This window comes from Pectinophora gossypiella, chromosome 13 (genome assembly GCF_024362695.1).
Source record: "Pectinophora gossypiella chromosome 13, ilPecGoss1.1, whole genome shotgun sequence".
Classification (NCBI taxonomy): Eukaryota; Metazoa; Arthropoda; class Insecta; order Lepidoptera; family Gelechiidae; genus Pectinophora; species Pectinophora gossypiella.
In genome coordinates, this window is record NC_065416.1 from 16,163,795 (window position 1) to 16,186,025 (window position 22,231).

The 22,231-nt window shown below is 39.9% G+C and overlaps 3 protein-coding genes across 4 annotated transcripts in view; 2 read left to right on the top strand and 1 right to left on the bottom strand.

Moving 5' to 3' along the window:
- Positions 1-1,751, bottom strand: part of LOC126371937 (uncharacterized) — a 26,041-nt gene extending 24,290 nt beyond the window's left edge. The window contains exon 1 of the mRNA XM_050017391.1: positions 1,618-1,751. Within this exon, the coding sequence (XP_049873348.1) occupies positions 1,618-1,732 (115 nt within the window). The 5' untranslated portion in view covers positions 1,733-1,751. The remainder of the gene's footprint in view (positions 1-1,617) is intronic.
- Positions 1,713-9,216, top strand: LOC126371946 (ras-related protein M-Ras-like). Of its 2 annotated transcripts, none has more exons than XM_050017410.1 (6): positions 1,713-1,868; positions 2,016-2,128; positions 3,177-3,330; positions 4,663-4,816; positions 6,212-6,374; positions 6,749-9,216. In XM_050017410.1, exons 2-6 carry the CDS (start codon positions 2,090-2,092, stop codon positions 6,833-6,835), a joined length of 597 nt encoding a protein of 198 aa, XP_049873367.1. In that variant the 5' UTR covers positions 1,713-1,868; positions 2,016-2,089; the 3' UTR covers positions 6,836-9,216. The 2 variants fall into 2 exon arrangements, with proteins under 2 accessions (XP_049873367.1, XP_049873369.1); XM_050017412.1 differs by lacking the exon at positions 1,713-1,868 and adding an exon at positions 2,589-2,647.
- An 11,227-nt stretch (positions 9,217-20,443) lies between these two features.
- The window catches only part of LOC126372037 (glucose dehydrogenase [FAD, quinone]-like), a 28,132-nt gene continuing 26,344 nt past the window's right edge, over positions 20,444-22,231 (top strand). The window contains exon 1 of the mRNA XM_050017539.1: positions 20,444-20,517. Within this exon, the coding sequence (XP_049873496.1) occupies positions 20,504-20,517 (14 nt within the window). The 5' untranslated portion in view covers positions 20,444-20,503. The remainder of the gene's footprint in view (positions 20,518-22,231) is intronic.

Sequence of the window (22,231 nt, forward strand, 5' to 3'; positions counted from 1 at the left end):
CCTATGGCGGCTCAGTTATAACCCTGACACCAGGGTTGATGGGGTTGGTAATTCACCTCACAATCCACACGATAGAAGAAGAAGAAGAAGATGGGACATTTGCCCATACATTTTGTGCCGACCCCACCTAGAGTGAGATAAGGGCTCCTGCCCTGCCCTGCCCTGATGATGATGATATAGTGGGAAGTTTGCCCACTTCACAATAGTGGTCCATACGCGAGGATACGCGGAAAGTCCCCCACGTGTGCTTACGTGTAGAGTTTTGCGGAAACGAGCTCATTTAGCTTAACCATAACAGACCATGGTCCATGGTGGTCATGGTCATGGTCTGAGGATAGCCCTGTGTAACCTATAGGTTTGGAGGTGAACCAATGATCTTCATTTTCACTACCTATTCTCATCGTCAACATTGATTCGACTCCGTTTATCGTTCTGTCAATGTTGCGGGCTACCATTAGACCGGGAATTTTGATAATTCGAAATATCGAATTTTACTTTACTTTAGGGGATTTTGATTGTGGAATGAGTTGTGATCTTTTAAATAGTTTCAGCAAGAAAGAAGTAACACTTACCGGTTTGTGTGATTTTGGTTTAAAAGTACGTAGGTACATCACCTTTATCTCCAGGCCATACTGCCAGGCTAGCCCGAAACATTCCTAATGACTAGTCTTAATATGATTCCTCTTACCTTCATTTGTTAGGGGTGGAAATATTATCATAATTGAATTTGTAAGATTTTGACTGCAAAAATGAACCAAAAGTGATTTTGATTAAGGGCGTAGTGTAGTGGACAAAATGTGTTTGTAGTGGGCAGCAGTGGTGGTTTTGACCGGTTATTTATGAGTTTTGAGAGTAAAATCATAACAAAAATATCTTATTATCGTCACCTTACACTATATATACGTGTACCATCTTTATATGTATTTATTATTAGAAATTCGTAAAAACATGTATCATTTTACACAATAAAACCGAAAAAATAAGTCATGTTAAACCACTTGACACAAATTCGTTATAGTTTATCGTTTGTGTCAATTGATATAAGTTACGTTTCTTTACTTTTTAAAGAAAATAAATAGAATTTTGCCTTTCTACAACATTATGAAATAAACTTTCTTCCAAGACATTTTGTTTTTTGTAGAATAAGACTGTAAAATTAATAATTGAAATATGATATATCAACGATGACATTTTTATAGTTATGTGTGTAAAAAGGTATAAGTAGACTTGTATCAATTTACACAATATAAAAGTTGGTGTCAACTGATACATGTAATTTATTTTGATCCTCTACCGTTTCTGTTTAGGTTCTAAATATAACTAAATATTAGAAAAGAAACCTTCCATCATCACCTATCGACACATCTAACTTCTGTTCCATTATTCCTTATAAGTCGCGAGCTAGAATATTTTTAACTTTAAACTCGATTTTCTCAAAACTTGAATTTTGGACTTGTATTACTTTTCACCGACGGTACAGAATTTAGAGATAACCTAGGTAGAGAGCAATATTTATGAAATACAATAACAGTTTTATATAGTACCGATAATCGTTTTATTTGTTCATAGAAATAAAAGTGCGGAATAAATGCTGAAAATTAAACATTTTGAACTTACCCTCAAAAGTTGCGCGCGCATCCTGACTATCCACTAACTTCAGAATATAGCTGTCGTCTTCTTCTGTCAATTCTGTCAAGTCATTAATGACAGTCATTTCAATAGAAACTGTCATTGTCAAACAATCCGATCGAACGAAAATAGAAATGGGAGGACGTTTGTTTTAATGTTTCCGCTTAGTTATTTTCACATCGCAAGCACAACTACACCGTCCAGTGATATGCACTCCACAGAGAGTTCGTTATAATGAGGTGAGCGGGTTTAGTTTACTCGCAGACTGTTACTCGCAGACGGGCGTGGAAGCACTACTGCCAACCTTCAGAATACTTCAGATAAGTGTGAAGTAGGAAAACAGTACAAATATTTGGTGTTTTTACGTGTTACGCGTTGTGTTGTAGATAATATTCCATGAGCGTGAGACGCGCTTCGCACGGGAGACAGCGGCGGCGGGCCACCGCAGCGGCGCTGCGACATGACGCGTCCCGGCCCACCCAATGAAAACTTGCCCACGGTATGACAGATATGCTTTTATCTCTACAAGTTGCATATCAATATTGATAATGAAGTACTTGGGGCATCCGAAACAAAGGAGTTATCTTTGCCATATCTTACAGGTCATTACTTTATAATAACAATAAATTCCTACATAAACATTTTGAGAATCTATCATAACATTATTATTCTAATAAAATAATAGATCATGGCTATCTGATACAGAAGTAAGTCTATATTGAGGAAGCAAAAAATAAATTGAAACATTTAAAACAATAGTCAACCATCAGCTTCAAAAGGATACAAATACATTAAGAATCTTCTAATGGTTCATTGTCCAAAAATCTGCAAAACATTTATGGAACACCCCACCAGTAAGGAGTCCGTGCTGCTCTGTATTATATGCTGTTCAGCATTTATTTATTTGCATTTATTTTAAATAAGTTCAACATCTCAAGTAGTCTCCGCTTTCTTTTCAGAATTGAAGTATATTTTATGTATAAGCTGTGCAATGTCGATATTCCAAAACAGTGACAGTGTATGTGGCTTTGTTATATTTTATTTTAGTGTACCTACGTCTGTTGCTATCCTGTTCCTTATCATGCGGCAAAGCCCTTGATAGCGGGTCTAAAAGTATTTGATTCTGCATTGTCTGTGAAACATATACTACCAAAGTTTCCTATAGTTGTAGTTCCTCTCCATAACTTTCATATTACTAACTGCATTTACTTATAAAATGTGTCGCTCCTACTTCTGATTGCCCCTATTTTTTTGAGATGTCACATAGGTACCTACTATATTTCATTTGCATTATGTAGAGCCATCATTTCATCAATCATTATTTATATAACTCTAAAAAAAATATGTAAAAAATGGCTCTACATGTTTCTTAGATAAAAAGTGAATTTTATTACAAGAAATACACACCTACTAATTATGAGAGACATGTATGGCCCACAGTGTAATTTTTGCTTGATAAAAATACATAACCATAACAGTCATATTTTCATATTTCAAGTCAGACTTTCTTCATAGTAGAAATGAACACTAGTACTGGTGTGTTGCAGGTGAAGCTGGTGGTGGTGGGAGACGGTGGCGTGGGCAAGAGCGCCATTACCATCCAGTTCTTCCAGAAGCTGTTTGTCACTGACTATGACCCCACGATTGAGGATTCATACATACAACACACCGAGGTGGACGGCCAGTGGTGCATCCTTGATGGTACGGTGCGCTCCTTTGGGGCTAGTAAATCAAATATCTTCTCTTATATTGAGATAATTAATTAGTGACTAGAATCTACTGTGTCATTTGTTATTGACTACTGAAGTGGGCTCTGTTGGTTGTCTGTTGTAGTATAAGTTTATCAGATACTGAAAAAAGAAGAAGAAATATTTATTCGGTATACTTAACGTCTAAAACTCAAAGACAAGATACAAAGTGAAAAAATTAGGACAAAAACTAAACTAACTGACGTTCTAACTAGAATAGACCAGCAGAAATGGAGATGGACCGGACATATGCTAAGATCCAAAGTGGAGAAGTGGAGCCAGACAATTACCCAGTGGTATCCACGAGACGGTGCCAGAAAAAGGGGTAGACCGAAAAGGAGATGGGACGATGAGATCAAGATGACTGCGGGCCCTTTCTGGACAAGAGCGGCGCGTGATCGCCATCATTGGAAAGGATTGGAGGAGGCCTTTGCCATGAGGCACTCCGAAATAAGAGACTTAATATAAAGTGTACTATAAATAATCGGACAATGTTTCGGAAGCAAGGCTTTCAAAAAAAATACTTAACATTAATTAACATAACATACTTAGGTTTGCTTCTATGCTGTTCTGGGAGCAAATAAAAAACATAGAAAACGTTCAGCTGCTTGTCTTCCCGGGCATGTCGTAAAAACCGACAGAGGGATTGTGTCCTCTAACATGATGGACTAATTTTATAGGCGATAGGCTGATCCCTTATCACCATAAGGTTCATCATATCCAGCTTACGACATCGTATCAACAGTGGCTGCAAGTTGTCTTTGATTACTTGTGGCTCTGCCCACCCCATTAGGGATTACGGGCGTGAGTTTATGTATGTATGTATGTATGTGTACATACTTAGGTAGATAAATTAGTTAATAATTATTATACTTAATGCCGAAATGCCTTCAGCTCAGCAAATGTCATGGCCTAGCTGTGGCTAGACTATGACGCTGATTTTCAGCTGCTACTGTTGCTCATGATGCGGCATTTATTAATTAAAATGGGCCATGGTGTAGCATCAGTAGTTACTCATGTCATACACAGCGCCTCACGTCGCCAGCCTACACTACAAAACAGAGCATGCAGTACACCCTGTCTTGCTCGAATTGGCTTAAAGTATATATCCATGACAAAAAATGCCATCTGCAACCAAATCGTCACTAACCATCAGATGACATCGTGGTTAAATAATTATCCTTATCACTAATATTAAAAAAATGCCTCAAGGACGCTGTATGTCTTCTTTAAAAGATGATTGAGGACTGTAAGTAGTAGTAATGGTGTTGGTAAATGGTTGCAGTGCTGGACACGGCGGGGCAGGAGGAGTTCTCGGCGATGCGCGAGCAGTACATGCGCAAGGGAGACGGCTTCCTGCTCGTGTACAGTGTGACGGACGCGCAGAGCTACCAGAACATACGACACTTCCACACGCAGATACTGCGTGTCAAGGACAGGTCAGTTTATGCCTTGATAAACTAATTAACATACAGGCATACCAACAATGGGCGGGCATGACTTACACGCCATAGCTGCTTACCCAAAAAATGCTTATGGTTGAAAGACCATCATCATCAGCCCATTAACGTCCCCACTGCTGGGGCACGGGCCTTCCCTATGGATGGATAGGGAGATCGGGCCTTAAACCATCACGCGGGCCCAGTGCGGATTGATGGTTATTAACGACTACTAATGCAGCCGGGACCAACGGCTTAACGTGCCTTCCGAAGCACGGAGGAGCTCGAGATGAAAACTTTTTTTTTGTGGTCATCCATCCTATGACCGGCCTTTGCGAAAGTTGCTTTACTTCAACAATCGCAGACCGAGCGCGTTAACCGCTGCGCAAACCAACCAAACCAAACCAAATCAAAACCAAAATCGTGGTTGAAAGACCATTAAACATAAAAAAACTATCATAAAAACACAGAATACCGGGTTTTGATCATAATACCAACAGGTATTGTGTTTTAATTATGACAGGTTAGCTGTCTACAATAAGTTACAGAATATTGCTGCTAAATACTTGGTTGGATCCTCAGTCTACATCATCAAACCAGAGCTCCCGGATTCCATTCGTTATCATTCCAGACTCCTCATCATCATGTTCCTAGCGTTATCGCGTTTTCACGGGGTCCACTTTCCTAATCCAAAGGTTTGATAGGTCCGTATTTTTACAGAAGCGACAGCTTCTCTGACCTTCCAACCCTAAGAGAAAATCAATACAGGTTAGGTCAGATACCCCCGAAACGCATTTCTCGGGAATGTGACTTTCTTTAACATTCCAGACTATGGGTTTCCATACCATGGCTGCTATCTGATAAGTGTTTCTGTGCAATTCGAAACTTGTTATATCTGCATGCTTTCCTACACCCCATGATTATACAGTGTTAGTGACATTGTAACGAAGACCGAGGGGGATGATTCAGACCATGATTCTGAGGGAATTTACCTTCGCAAAATTCGTTATTTTGTTTTTAGTTTTATTAATTATTTTCTGTTCCATACTTTTGCGACGGAAAATTCCACTTGATATCTACTCAGAATCATGGTCTGAATCATCCCTCAAAGTTTTAGTTACGATGTCACTAACACCCTGTATTATAGCATGATTAGAGTAGCATCTCGCATCTCTTTTGTACTAAGTTGTGTACTGTTAATGCGAAAGAGATATCTCTCGTCTGTGTATGTATATCTCTGCCCTACTGTCACTGTAATCATGCTACGGCTTATGGGGTATAAATGTGTTCAGTTTATCCCAGTTTACAGGCCATTCATGACCATATTTATAAAGGTCCAGATATACGAGCCATCTATCAATTAAAATAATCCTCATTCATCCTTGTACACTCCAGGGAGACGTATCCGATGTTGCTGTGTGCTAACAAGGTGGACCTGATCCACCTGCGCGCCGTGTCGGAGGAGCAGGGCCGCGACCTGGCCCGGCAGCTGGCGGCGCCCTACATCGAGACCAGCGCCAAAGAGCCGCCGCTCAACATCGACAAGGCCTTCCATGAGGTATCTATCATCATACTATGCTTCAAGGCTGCATACCGGCGAGATGTCCTGGCAATTGGCAAGGAATAATTGACGATTCAAAGTGTAACTGTTACCTAATGGATAAATATTTTTTTGAGTTTCGAGTTGATATAATACTAGTCTGCATTGGTAGGTGCGCGGGTCACGTGTGCGCAGGGCAGCTTGCTACACTGCCTTTGTCTGTTGCGAGCGTTACTTGTATTCTGCGATAGGCTGATCCCTCGTCACCATAAGGTTCATCACTGGTTTTTTGTATTAACAGTGGTTGCAAGTTGTCTTAGATTACTTGTGGCTCTGCCCACCCCCTTAGGGATTACGGGCGTGTGTGTATGTATCTTGTTGTTTATCCTCAGTTGGTGCGCATCATCCGACGTCACCCTCAGCAGCAGGAGAAGCAGCGCCGCCGCCGCAAGCTGCGCTCCGCCTGCACGCTGCTGTGAGCACGCACACCCGCATACACACACACACACACACTTCATCGATACATAAATGACAGTTGCGTCGTTACTGGTTGGAATATGACGATTGTTCGCTTATATTCTTTATTTATGTGAATTGTACGGTGGTAACGATGTTCCCAGAAACAGTTTTCACACAGTTACACATCAGTTTCGATATCGCTGCTCGTTAATTTGCACGATACCAAAGAAGCAGTGAATATTGTGGGAAGTTTTATAAAGTGATCATTGCCTAATATAACATGCTCGTTTTGTGCATATTTCCGTCTCACGGGCTATGAACCCGCGGCATCCCTATAATAAGAACTCTGTGGAAGTAACCCTTGCAGTCCTGCAGTCGTCTACGAGACGAGGCGCCACACCGATACATAGCATTTACTTCAGTAGCGTAACCTAAGCCACGTACTGAACATACCCCGACAGACGTGGCACATTTATATTCTAGTGATTATTTGTGGAGTTCCAAATAGCATTCCGAAAGGTAGCTAATCGATTAACCGTCGAAGTATCGATTAACCCCCGCGCGAATCGTGACTAATTCGATACCATTTCATCTCAATTCGATTCAATTAAAGAGGTTAAAGAATTGGCTTTAAATGGGCAAGAATGGAATACTACCTACAAGAGCATATATTGTTTTCGAACTATTATTTGTGAACCCAGACCAAAGTGAACGCATTTGGTAGTTTTTTAAGTGTTGGTAAGCTTTGGCGATATATGACATGTTTGACCAAATTTTTGGAGTGTAAACTGCAGTCATGTTAAATGCTCCAAGTAATGTTGATTTATATTCGGCGGAGATAGGACCAAGAACCAAGTCTAAAATGACTAGAAAGATATACCCCCTCCCACCCTCTAGTAGTTTTCCATTTACGAAATTCGATCGTTAATTGTAGGTAACGTATTTGTGAATGCCGTTCGAAACGCATCAAATAAGTCATAAAAGTAATATGTGCAGCTAATTTGATTATTTGTTTAAGCCCCTATTCAGTCATCCAGACTCGAATAATGCCTGCTTGTTCCGCGTAGTAACATATAATACGACTGTAACAATAACTGAACGTACACAAACAAGGCTGAGAGCATTAATTATATTAATGTTTGTTTCCGAAACCCTCAACTAGCTGTAACCTGTAGCCATCGAACAATGTATATCTGTACAGAGTTACGCTGTACTATACGACGAACAAATTGTCAACATTTTGAATATTCTCTCAGCTGTATAAGCGTCGAGTAACGTGTCGACAAGGAATTGAAATTTGTATATGTGTACCAATAAATAATTATAGTGTTAGTGTACATTACGCTATAGCATATTGAATGTATTGGATGAAGTTTTTCAAATGAGATTTTTATTATAGAATGTTGTTGGACTAGTGTGTACCCTAAACGTAACAATAATGACTAGTAACGGACAACCCCATGTGTACGTACAATGAATTTTTGTCTAGCTTTAACTTAGTGCGAGCTGCCGGGAGTGGCATGCGCACTGACATACTTTATACTTGTAAAAGAAACCAAAGTCTCACCAAAAGGACCCCATTTACCGTCTAGGTAAAGGCCCTAATATAACAATATTATATTAAAATTTTATAAGCATTGTTACATGAAATATATGACACGGAAGCTGCCAAAGCTACAGTATATTTTATTATTAGTAAATTCTATGTTAAATTATGTTAATATTATAAAATACCTATTTATCTTTTAGTACCTACCTGTACGGTCAAGAGCATACACTTTAGTACCATGTCACATTAACTTTTTTGACAAATTGAACTGTAAGTCTCACTAATTGTCAAATATGTTAGTGCGAGAGGGTTCTAAAGAAGGTATATGATAATACATATAATCATGTGTAATACATGTAAATATATTTTGAAGTTGTGGTATATAAGGCGTTGTAGAAGTGTTCATTACAGTGGTTAGTAAGTGTAGCAGTTTGATTTTGACAAAACTTCGCACATTAAAAAGGAACTTCTGGCTTTTTTAAATTAACTAGTTGTCGTCATTACGCTCAATATTAGGTGTATAAAGTTAAACTGCTACACTTATCTAACGGTTTATCTCGCCAAATAATTATCTCATTGATAAAAAAACAGATATTTTCCGTATCTTATATTCCAATTAGTTCTAAAAGCTCTGTTAAAAGAATTACTAGGTTTTTTGTCCGATTAGTTCTGTCGATCAGTAGTTCTGATCTCCATACAAAAATTGTGGCGATAAAATTGTTCGTAAGAACCGGTAGCAATGGACCGCGACCGGGTAGCGTCCCTAGAATATGTAGCTGTAAGAGCATAAATAAATATTATTGTTAATCTATGTTTTATATGTTGTAGCATACAATAAATGTAGACATGTAATCATGTTATTTTATTTCCTACTTTTTGGGTTCCGTAACTTAACCACACCCCGGACAACATAGAAACAACCTCATTTTACACAGACACTACACAATGACGTTAACATATACGCGCATCTGTGTGTGTGACGTTTAATGCCATACGATTCAAGTCCGCGGAGGGGTGAGGTAAAAACCTAGCTCAGCCGCTGATGGGGAGCGGAGAGTTGCCGTTCTATAGTATTATTTTTTATTCTATGCTTTAACAGTACGTTAGAGATTGTTTACTTTATAGACGCAGAGAAAATTCCCATGGATGTACGTATAACCAATAGGTTCGCAGCACAGATATTCGCAGTTTCCATAAATGTGAAACAAAATAGACTCAGGCGTGTGCATACACAAGAGGAAATGTAATCGACGAAGCGACGCAATTCGTGTGAAACCGAAACAATAAACTTAACGATTTGATTGGAGGGTAGATGACAATCTTGATATTATATGGACTTTTTACGACATTCGAACTTTTTGTTATAATTCCTGTACACAAAAATTTTATTTTAAGTTATACCTGTCATTTTCTTATCCGCTGAAAAAGAATAGGATGGGCAATCGACAGGCATAAAACTTAAGGAACACACACACACAGTGTCGAAATATTGGGAGTCTCATATCCCTATTTTAAACGCGATAAGAACCCGTTATTATGTGTTTTAATTATGGAACACACGTCAAGTTTAGGCAGAAATCTAAAACAATCCTCTAAAATTTTTTTACTTCGGCCAATAACCCGACAGAATTAAGTTGACAGCACACGTCAAACGGGTTGCATACCAGCGAAACACCTATTTGATTCGCTCGGGTTATTCATTTTCTCATTCGTTTTAAAATTAACGGTTGTCAGTTTCCTTTTCGCCGGATGAGAAAATGACGGGTGTAATTTAAAATAGAATTGGGTGTCTGCAGGAATAGAGGCCCCTGGCAACCTTAACATCGCAGATTAATGCGATATCGTACTGCGCTGGCGGGAAGGTTTAAATTAGTTTCCTATTTGACTACAATAGATCGGTGACTACAAAACCAAACGGTGAGTAAGTTCCTACCTATACATTTAACCCATCTGTGTTTTTGAAGAAGCGACAGAAAAGCAACACGAAATAGTAATATCTAGGAAACCTTTTGTATGGAAATTGGTAGGTAGGTATATCCTCTTTGTTTTCGAAGTAAATTGGAGAACAAAGAAAACATGTCGCTTTGAACATATCCACCCAGCACATCTTATTCACTTACGTGTATGTGGAGTGTGTGAAAGATTTCGCGCAAATATGACGCTACATATTTATCAACCCAATATCAAGTCGGAAATAGCGATGTGTAGTGCCAAAGGGAGTGGATTTGTGTGGCCCTTGGTGTACTAATAGAGTTTGAAAGGCACGCGCGACAACAACAAACTGGATTAGTTATACTTCACTCGGGGTATGCGAGATGATTGGTTTGTACTCAGTCTTATTCAGCGTTTCAGTAGCTGTGTTGGCGCAGTTGGAAGAACGCTTGACTGTGAGGTCGCAGGTTCGAATCCCAGCAAGGGCCTAAATCAATGATTTTCGAATTCGTTTTCGAATTCATGTTTGGATCTTAAATGTCAGCGGTGAATGAAAACATCGTGAGGAAACCCACATTCCCAAGAAATGCGTTTCGGAGGCGCCTATGTGACCTAACCTGTAATGAGCTGTTTTTCCTTCGTGGGTTGGATTCTGTAACGAATCGGACCTGTCAAATCTTCAAGTTAGGTACGCGGTTCCTTTGAAAAACGTGATAATGTTAGGAAGATGATGAGTATTATTCAGCATGACTTCCACAGCACACATTTTTGGACAAACATGTGATCAGTCTCTAACGTTTTAACCAAACGAGGGATCATCAAAGTGATTTTTGTGATATATCTCCAGGATTCAAACCCGGGACCTCTGGATCGTGAGCCCAATGCACGACGACGGAGACCGTTCCAGCTGTTCCAGGCCGTACCAGTTCGGTATAGAACATCGTTTTCGAGAAGACATAATCCACTTACGTAGTCTACTTTTAAAACGTAAGTAAAGAAAGTAGGTATAACACAATCTTGACAGAAATTATAAGGTCAGCTGAACCATAGAATGAGGTATAATACTTTGAACGTAATTCTATGCCCTGTTTACTGTCAAGCAAGTTAGCATTTAGGTAAATGATGGCTTCGTGTCATCTCCTTCCTCCTCCATCTAACAATAATTCTCATAATACTTAACTAATTTAAAAGAAAGGAAAACATGTAAGAGTAGGACTAGGGCCCTTTTTTTTTTTTTTAACGTTGGGAAATGCATTTACGCATACCCGCCGCCATGGGGATGGCGACGGGTTATGTGGGACTCCAGGATCTCAAGTATCCCGCCTACCCACTAAAACCCAACGGTGTTCGTCTTGCCGCCTGAGTGGGAGCCACGGGGACGCGCCCGCATACTTCCGCGACAGGACTAGGGCCCTGTGCTGGGAGGTTTTCTGGCCACGTCTATCCCTCAGCGTTACAGAGATGTGGTAGTAGTTTTACAGCTAGTTACATAATATTATTTTTGTAATTTAATTTTTTTGTCATTCAAAAAGCGCTATCTTTGTAAGCCAATTTTGAAAAATAAATATTTTTTTTAAGGGCCACGCTCTTGTTGTTGCATTCTCCAAACTACTTTTTTAGGGAAAAATAGGGCAGTGTTTCCTTTTTGCCTTCCGTCCAAATAATAGTTCTACAGGTGGATAAATCAGGGTCCGACAGACCGCGCCTTCTTATCGCCGACCTTCATTATGCCATGTTACCATTTGTTTCGGAAACGTTGAGACTCCGCATTTTCTGTGACAAAGGCTCGGGTCGTAGGATAAGCCGAGGTCGATTGCCGCCTCAGCAGGTTGTGGTTGTGGGTTGGTCGCTAAGCCGCACGTGTGACCGATCTAAGCCGTTTACCAACTAAATACTTAGTATTATTGAGCTTAAAGTTTTAGATGATGGTTTGCGTAGTTCCCTTAAGTAGGATTTTGGGGCAAATATAATATAAGTATATATATATTTTATTTATTTATAAATGGAGCGTCTGGTTGTCCATATTTTATAATTAGTAGACAGAAAAAATGGTAGGTACTTTACCGTATATTTAAGTAGAAAGCAGAGTAGATCTATAAGATATGATTATTTGGAAATCGTACTTTCTCCTGAGGTGATACATACTGCTTTATATTGTACCTACCGACCTAAAGGATAAAAATTACAGCTAATCTAACATTTTTATAGGTAGGTATTGAAAATTCGAACTAAGTACATCCTCATTGTTAATTATTTACTTTTTTACCAAGTATCTATCTTATTTTTGCAGACAATCAGGTGATTCAAGCCTACAAAGTCTTTACCAAACAAAGAACAGTCTCTCAAAGTGTTTTCGACAATGTCCCCATCGGGTATCGAACCCGGACCTCCAGATCGTGAGCTTCACGCTCTCACCACTAAGCTATTAGTCAACACCTTCACCAACCCGTAGTGGAGCAGCGTGGTGGAGTATGCTCCATACCCCTTTCGGTTGATTGAGAGGATGCCAGTGCCGTTTATATAATGTAAGTACCTACTTACCTAATATATTTCCATGACTATGAGGCCCAATAAACTTATAAAATCAAAAAATCAAATCAAATCATTTATTCGCGTAGGATTCATGGTTTTGTATAACAGTTGATGGGTTGAATCTCATTGTTTAACGGCCTCTGTGTTCCAGTGGTTGAGCGTTGGACTCACGATCCGGAGGCCCCGGGTTCGAATCCCGGTGGGGACATATCACAAAAATCACTTTGTGATCCCTAGTTTGTTTAGGACATTACAGGCTGATCACCTGATTGTACGAAAGTAAGATGATCCGTGCTTCGGAAGGCACGTTATGCCGTTGGTCCCGGTTACTACTTACTGATGTAAGTAAGTAGTCGTTACATGAGCCATGTCAGGCGTCTTTGGCGGTTCAATAGTAACCCTGACACCAGGGTTGATGAGGCTGGTATTCCACCTCACAACCCACACGATAAGAAGAGAAGATTGTTTAACTATTGCTTTTGGACATCTGCGAGGTTAAAAAACTAACTTGTAATGTTAACTGACCGACACGTTCGGACGATACTAGTCAGCATTTCAATGGCCTTTGCACTCCCAAAATAGTCGTCATATAATTAGGCCTACCTAAGTCGGCACTTATTTGGGTGGCTTAACCTTTTGAGTAATTAGAGCGAAGTTTACCCTTGAAATGTTAATGAATATATGAGCTACACGGATTTAGTTGTACTTATAGTCCTTTTATCCAGTGGGATTTAACAATATTCGGAGTAGAATCGCTCATGTTCTTCTTAATTCGAGCGTTAAATTTCTAGTTTAGTTTCCTGCTACATATTGCCTACAGTATTAGCTTTGGTGTATTCCACTTTGAGCGCTCGGGTGATATCACCCGGGTGATTATAGACGACTGTTTAGTGCCCTTTGATCACCTGCAAAAAAATCTAATAATTACTTACTATCTCTCATCTATCTCCCTAGCGTTGTTCCGTTTTTAACGAAGTCGCTTACCTAACCTGAAGGTTTGATAGGTCAGGTTTTGATGGATGGGACTGCCTGTATGACCTGCCAACCCGCGAAAGGAAAACCAGACCAATACAAGTTGGGTCACATACCACCTCCGAAACTCATTTCTCGGGAATGCGGGGTTCCGCATGATGTTTTCCTTCACCGCTAAGCACGTTATAATCGTATAAGATCCAAACATGATTGGAAAACAAATTCCAAAATCATTATTTTTTGGCCCGAAGAAGGGGTTCTTCTATGGTGTGGGTTGTGAGGTGGATTTCCAACCTCATCAACCTTGGTGTCAGGGTTACTATTGAGCCGCCAAAGGCCCTGACATGACTCATGTAACGACAACATACTTACATCAGTATGTAGTAACCGGGACCAACGGCTTAAGTTTTTTGGCCCGTGGATTCCACAAAACATAAACAGCATATATACGTTTCACTCCTTCTCCCCTCAATCAACCGTAGGCGGCATGGAGCATACTCCACCATGCTGCTTCATTGCGGGTTGATAAGGCTAATAGCAAGAACCAACGGCTTAACGTGCCCTCCAAAGCACGGAATCATCTTACCTTTCGTTGTTACTTTTCTATCCACCGTGGAAAATCAATTAGATTTAAAGACGTTGGCAACAAAAAGAAAAGAAGATTATCTTCAGCGCTCGTGCAGCGCAGACACTTGGAGCATTTTATATTAAGTAAACTCGTTTTAAAAGTACGTTCGTTGTTTCGTCGGAAGCTGCGAAGTTTCGCTAACCATGTTTAGGGCCTTGAGAAGTTGTATCGTGCTGCCGATGTACAGATCTAGTTTGTCGGTTGTGAACCCCGTTTAGTGATCTGTGGTTGTCGGAGGCTCTCTCTCCAGTTGTCAGCACTTTACGAATGTTCGCGACTGCTCCCTCGCGGTTCAACCACGTTATACAACTCGCTGTGGTCACAAAAGCTCGCTGCAGACAAATACAAATATACTTTATTGCACCAAAATAAAAAGAAATAATTACAAAAAAACTCTTAACTAGGTACATGGCAAATGGCGGCCTTATCAATTAAAGTGATTTCTTCCAGACAACCACAAGGTGAGGCAAAATGTAAAACTTGAAATTGAAAGATTGCGGGTACAAACTATATGTACAACTTACCAATAAATACATGCAAATAAATATACAGGGTGGCCCAGAAGATCAGGTTCAAAATGAAAAATTAGATAGAGGGGCTCATTAGCTACCAGAAACACCCCCATGTATGTTCAGCAATTATTTACGGTTTAGGAGATATGACCCATTTTGTACCTTTTTCTAGATTTTCTACCTTACTTCAGAAATAATCATTTTGTCGCTATCCCTTTCTTAATAATTATTTTATTTTACTTCACAACTATGCCTAAGTCTGTGTACCGCTCAATCAAAGATAAATCAAAGTGAAATCAAAGATAAAAAAAAAGTTATCGGAAGTCAAAGTGAGAATTCGACCAAAATTGTTACAGTTGTTAAAACTTCGCCGAAGAATAATAAACACATGAGATTGTCATGGACACTGAAAGTATTTCTAAAAACTGCTCCATTTAATAGGCTTTTAGAAACATTAATAAAAAGTACCCTTAATACGGGCAAAAAACTAAGTAATTAGCCCTCAAAGATTGCAAGACAGACAGATTTGAAGGAAAATTTGACATTCTCATACAATGTAGCTGCTACTTTCTAACGTTGTTAAAGGTGCTCAAAGACACATTTTCAATTAAAAGTAAATAAAAATCACGCTTATAATCGCTAACAGGGTAGACATAGCAACAATCCGAAGACAAAACTTGCAGTCACTTTTGGTATTCGTATTTTAATGAAGGTACATAGATTTCAAGGAAAAAGTTATCCCCAAACACTGTTGGTGATTCATACTATTGGATACTAAAATAAAATCTGTCTTTTAGCACCTTTAACAACGTTAGAAAGAAGCAGCTACATTGTATGAGAATGTCAAATTTTCCTTCAAATATGTCTGTCTTGCAATCTTTGAGGGCTAATTACTTAGTTTTTTGCCCGTATTAAGGGTACTTTTTATTAATGTTTCTAAAAGCCTATTAAATGGAGCAGTTTTTAGAAATACTTTCAGTGTCAATGACAATCTCATGTGTTTATTATTCTTCGGCGAAGTTTTAACAACTGTAACAATTTTGGTCGAATTCTCACTTTGACTTCCGATAACTTTTTTTTTATCTTTGATTTCACTTTGATTTATCTTTGATTGAGCGGTACACAGACTTAGGCATAGTTGTGAAGTAAAATAAAATAATTATTAAGAAAGGGATAGCGACAAAATGATTATTTCTGAAGTAAGGTAGAAAATCTAGAAAAAGGTACAAAATGGGTCATATCTCCTAAACCGTAAATAATTGCTGAACATACATGGGGGTGTTTCTGGTAGCTAATGAGCCCCTCTTTCTAATTTTTCATTTTGAACCTGAACTTCTGGGCCACCCTGTATACCTAACCTATACATATACATACCTACTTATATAAATAGTACTCATAAAATACCTAATAATAAGCAACTCAAGAGCCACAGAACATAAACAACACCACAACACACTTCATTACAAAAACAGAACCATTTACAATTTTAAAAACGAAAATGATAAGTACCTTGGAGTACATTTAAGACACAAAAAAATAATAGAAAATCTATAAATATGTATATTTATATAAAAAACAATAAATAATAATCACACAGTAGCGGTTCTGGGAATATCAATAAACATAGGTAACATGAGATAAACATAACATACAATCTTGTTATGTTTGAGTTTGGACTTGGAATACAGAAATGCTAGCACGTCTTACAAAAACACGTCGATAAATTTGCTAACTTAGCTATAATATTCATACACAACTGCCTAAAGACTCAATCAAATCCGTCCAAATTTATACGTACCTACTCGTCATACATATGTATTATTATAATTTTCGCTGCCGCGTCGAGCAATTTCGATTTTTGTGCGGCCATGTTTTATCCGCGGGTAGTTAATACTAGATCTCCGTGAGTCTCTGTGTACATTGTGCTAAAAGCAGCGAATCTCTAAGGTTAAACCAAACCGTCGCAGCAGCTTCTTCTATCATGTGGGTTGTGAGGTGGATTACCAACCTCATCAACCTTGGTGTCAGGATTACTATTGAGCCGCCAAAGGCCCTGACATGACTCATGTAACGACTACGTACTAACATTAGTACATAGTAACCGGGACCAACGGCTTAACGTGCCTTCCGAAGCACGGATCGTCTTACTTTCGGACAATCAGGTGATCAGCCTGTAATGTCCTAGCCAAACTAGGGATTACAGGGTGATTTTTGTGATATGTCCCCACCGAGATTCGAACTCGGGACCTCCGGTTCGTGAGCCTAACGCTCAACCATTGAACTACGGAGGCCGTCACAGCAGCTAAATAGCTTTTATTTACTTTTCAAGAGGAATCCCCCTTAATTTATCTACTGACTGTTTTCCACCGAAAGAATGCCATTAGCTGGCGGGAATTGAATCGCAATTTGGTGTAATTCAATATTATATTTGCAAAAGATCCCATCACTGTGGAATAATCCAGCGCGAGGAAAATAGACTCGTCTTCAATTTGATTAAACCGTCTCGTCCTGCCACTCGCCCTTCCCCCGACCCCCCCGGCTGGGCCGCAGGTACACACCGCTCCCAGCTACAAGAATATTCAACTTTGACTAAGTAATGAAAACTGCTTTTGTTATAATATTAATCTCTTCTCAGAATCAAATCATAATAATGTTGTGTCTGCCAAGCCGCAAAAGGTACGAACGATGCTGTTTTATGGAGAATAATAATTGTTTCTAGCGTAATATAATACGAAACATTTTGAAATTAGCAGAGGGAGGGTTGTAGCCACTGTGAGTGCGCGGGGGCAGGTGTATTGACAGTGACGAGTATCTTCGTTACGTCGCCGCATTCACAACATGATGGATGCGCGGCTAGGGGTCGCGGCCGCCGTCGCAGTTACCGGCTCGCCACACTTTCGGGGGTGATAAATCGCCGTCGTAAATGTTCAATATAGGACAAACGGTGTGTCGTGTCGAGGACAAATTAACTTTTTTTGTGTGAAACCTCGACCTCAACCCTCTCGCGCGCCTCAGGGAATAGCAGCAACGACAGATAAAGTACGATGTTAATCGAGGACCGAATTGTTTCCCTTCAGCTCCCAAAGCCCCACTTTGCGATTAATCAGAACAAGAATATTTGTACAGCGTTCCTGTCGGTTGATTACAGAGTGTGGGTAGTGGGTAGGGAGGTTCTCAAATGTAGCCGATTGTTATACATCGGAAACTGGAGAAATTATTCTTGAAAGTAATGGTCTGCCTATCTACCTATTATTTGTAAGTGGATCGTTTCTCAAAACGGGTCGGTAATGAGTGGAGGAAACGGCCGGGAATCATTATTCAGGCCGCAACCCGGACCCGAGCGGGCTGCTTGCTTATTTATTCCTGAAAAAGATAACATACCTGTCTGTGAGGAGTATTGAGGAGGGAGGGTTGTGAGTGACCGCCGTGTCGACGCTGGAACGTCTTACCCATTGTTGTCCGGCCGAGGGAGAGCCAGAGGACAATGAAAGCTTTTCCTTAGAAAGTCGTTACAAAGCAGTATCGCATCTCATGAAAGCCTTTCACGTCAAGAGGGTCGAAGTGCCGGCGCCCGCCACGTCCCGGCAGCGCGTGACAGCATTATTAGCTTTACGACGGTTTAGAGGTAATGTTGGGCGGGCGGGACACGTTCCGTCGCTAAGCTAGGCTCGAAAGGCTAGCTTAGCGCCTGGAGCCTAACCTTGCTAGTCGCAAGGTGCCTTGGTCACATGCTTGCTGGTTCGATGACGAGATGTCACTTTCAAAACTAGCTCTAAAACTGCTACTTAAGTCTATGGATTTATGGAAATCTATGGATTTGTAATTATCTGGAAATAAACAATTTTTATTTTTTTATACCTTTTCATGCATTATCTATCACGTTATACATGATACAAGTCAGTCAAGGTTAAGTCGTGGGGAGTTTAATGATCACTTGCTGCCTGTGGCTCTGCCCACCCCGTAAGGGATTACGGGCGTGAGTTTTTATATGTACGGTCCTATGTACGTTACTAACTGGATTCTACAGAGAAAAAAAGCGGCCAAGTGCTAGTCGGACTCGCCCATGAAGGGTTCCGTAGAGCAAAATAAAAAAAATCATCTCCCCATACAAACCGTATCAGCTGATCGCGCATTTAGTAAGACCAACATTTTTTTCAAATAATTCGACCCATGTTCCTTGGAAAAAGTTGTCTAGTTCAAGTCTAGAACCACGACCTTCAGTATTATCGCTCATTTTTTTGCACCCTGTAGACATAGATTTAAATCTATGATTGAATGTAAAGCAAATTGCGGTTTACGATGTATGACGTATTAAATAAAACTACTTAATAAATTTCTTTCAATCCAATTTTAATGGAAGTTTGTATGGTAATGTATATTATATATTTTTTATAGTTTTACAATTCTCTTATTTTAAAAGTTACACGCAAACTATTCCATTTAGAAAAAAAATATATTAGAAACCTCAATAACATATATTTTTTGAAGACCTATCCATACATACCCCACATGTATGGGTTTGAAAGCACAGCATTTGTGAGGTCAATGTTTAAATGGTAGAAGAACACAGCAAGTAGGTGGTGCTTCTATTGTGTGGGTTTGTGTGGTCGTTGATCGACTAGTGTCAGGTTTACTATTGAGCCGCCATAGTTACCTGACATGGCTCATATAACGATTACGTACTCACTACATACAGTAAGCAGCCCTAACGTGCCTTCCGAAGAATGAAGTCATCTTATATCTGGGATAATCAGCCGATTTAAAACCTGCAATGTCCTGACCTTATGGACAGTATCCGCAGGTGGCGAGTCTCAGCAGATGGTGAAAAAAAGTCATTTATTAATATAATTAATCTATAAATAGTAGCTACCTTAATGAGTAAGTATTTGTTAGTAGGGTACGCACGAGTCCGCGCGGATGGACACAGGCCTCCACACGTCGATAGGTAAGTACCTTTAGCTACCCTTCCTCCTCTTCTTCATCCTGCCCCTTTTCCCAGTTCACCCGGGGTCGGACTTCCTCCCACGTCAGCACCAGGTTGTTCTATCCTAGGTTGTCTCTATAGTCACGTGTGCACTAACAACTTTTTCAACATTGGTCCACCACGTCGCTAGAGGCCTTTCTCTTCAGGAGCCCTCAGCGCTCTCCATTTGGCCGGCCAAGTAGTTAATGCCATTTCTAGCAAAGCTATAACAAGCCACGTCAAAAAAGAAACTTCTTCCTCTGGGTTCGTTTGCGATGTTCATAGCCTTCTTTACATCGTAGTCCGGACCTGTGACCGGACCTCGCGATCTGGTAATACACTTAGGTCACCCGCAGGAGCAACGGTTGTAACATCGTCTACAAGCCCCATCGGCCTTTTATGGACGGTTTATGAGAGTTATAACAGTATACTAATCAGGTATGGACAAGGAGATTAGCAGCGAGGACGTTTTCGCGTGCGGTGCGTCTGCGCGAACAAAACCACCGGCGACGGCGCCGACGACCATTACCGGCGGCGCGCGCCGCCCACGACACTCGCTACATCCACCCTCATACACACGACTACTGTGGTGCGCAGAACATGTGGACCCTGAGGTAAGACAACGAGTCTAGTCTTTATAACAAAATTATATCAAAATATTAAACGCCCGCTTCACTACTTCAGCATAGGACTGACCTTATTCGGAAGATAGGCTCTATGACTCTACTTAACCTGAACCTTCGACCAAAATAATTATCTCATCTCAACTTATCTAGCCTGAACTATCTCACAGAAAGAATATGTATACGTTTTTACAATAAAATACCAGCTCAGCTCATGTGAAGCTACTTTATGTAAAAAAGCTTATTATAAGATTAATGACTACCTAAATTATAAAAATATCTGATATTGCATGTATTCCTCTAGTTATTAAATAACTTGTAATGTATATCCTCATTGGTTTTTAAAAGATGTGTTGCTGTTGCAGTTTCTTGTCATTTCTTCTCCTCAGCCATAACAATTGCGAAATGACGTATATTTAAAAATGTTACATTGACCTTCAACAAGTTTATCCATGATAATTACGTTGAATAAATGATTCTCATTTCTCATTCTCATTTAGTTTCGATAATACTTCAATTTTAATTTTTAATTTTGTTATTAATAATAACTAGATATTCATTTGTTGTATTTGCCCCGCAGTGAAATAGAAAAGGCTAGGGAAATTAAAATATAATATAGCATGACGCCTGTACCCCCGAAGGGACAGGCAGAGGTGTATAGTGTGTACGGTCACGAGCATTAATATGTATACACTTTGGTACCATGTCACATTAACTTTTTTGACAAATTGAACTGTAAGTCTCACTAAATGTCAAACATGTTAGTGCGACAGAGTCCTAAAGTGGGTACATTATATTGCTCATGACTGTACACCCACTTCTCGCCAGCTATGTTAAGTTCCCATGTAACAGATAAATATTTTCTTAATTGCTTTAAGATTACAATAGGCTTCAAATGAGATTTTTTTTCGATTTCCCCATTCGGGCAGGCAAAGTGAACTTAGCCCATATAGCCTGGTGTACTTTTTTCGAAACATCAAAGCGAAAGTTTTCTTTGGAGTTTGTATGGAAATACTGTCCTTCTTCTATCGTGCGGGTTGTGTGTGAGGTGGAGTTCCAACCTCACCAACCCTGGTGTCAGAGTTACTATTGCGCCGCCAAAGGCCCCTCACATGGCTCATGTAATGACTACTTACTTGCATCAGTAAGTAGTAACCGGGACCAACGGCCTAACGTGCCTTCCGAAACACTGATCATTTCACTTTTGTCTAATCGGGTGATCAGCCTATAATGTCCTAACCAAACTAGGAACCACAAAGTATTTATTGTGATATGTCCCCACCGGGAATCGAAACCAGGACCTTCGGATCGTGAGCCCAACACTCAACCACTGGACCACGGAGGTCATTACTGTCCTGTGACGTTATCAATAAAAGCGGTCACACTTCATACTCATTGTAACTTAATCCATACATAAAATTCGAAAATAAATCGAAAAGTAAAATGAGATCGGTTTTTGATCATCCTAGACTGGCTTCTATTTCTAGATTAACATTTTATAATTTATCTTTGACCCCATTCAAATATCCTATTTACCCGACATCGCCGAAGCAAAAAGGAGGGTTATGTGTTTGACCGCTATGTATGTATGTATGTATGTATGTATGCATAATAATAATTACCAACATTGGTCGAGCAGGCGCCATAGTCCCCCATAGCTCCAGTATCCCGGTCCACTAACCTCCAGCCCAATAGCCCAGTTCCC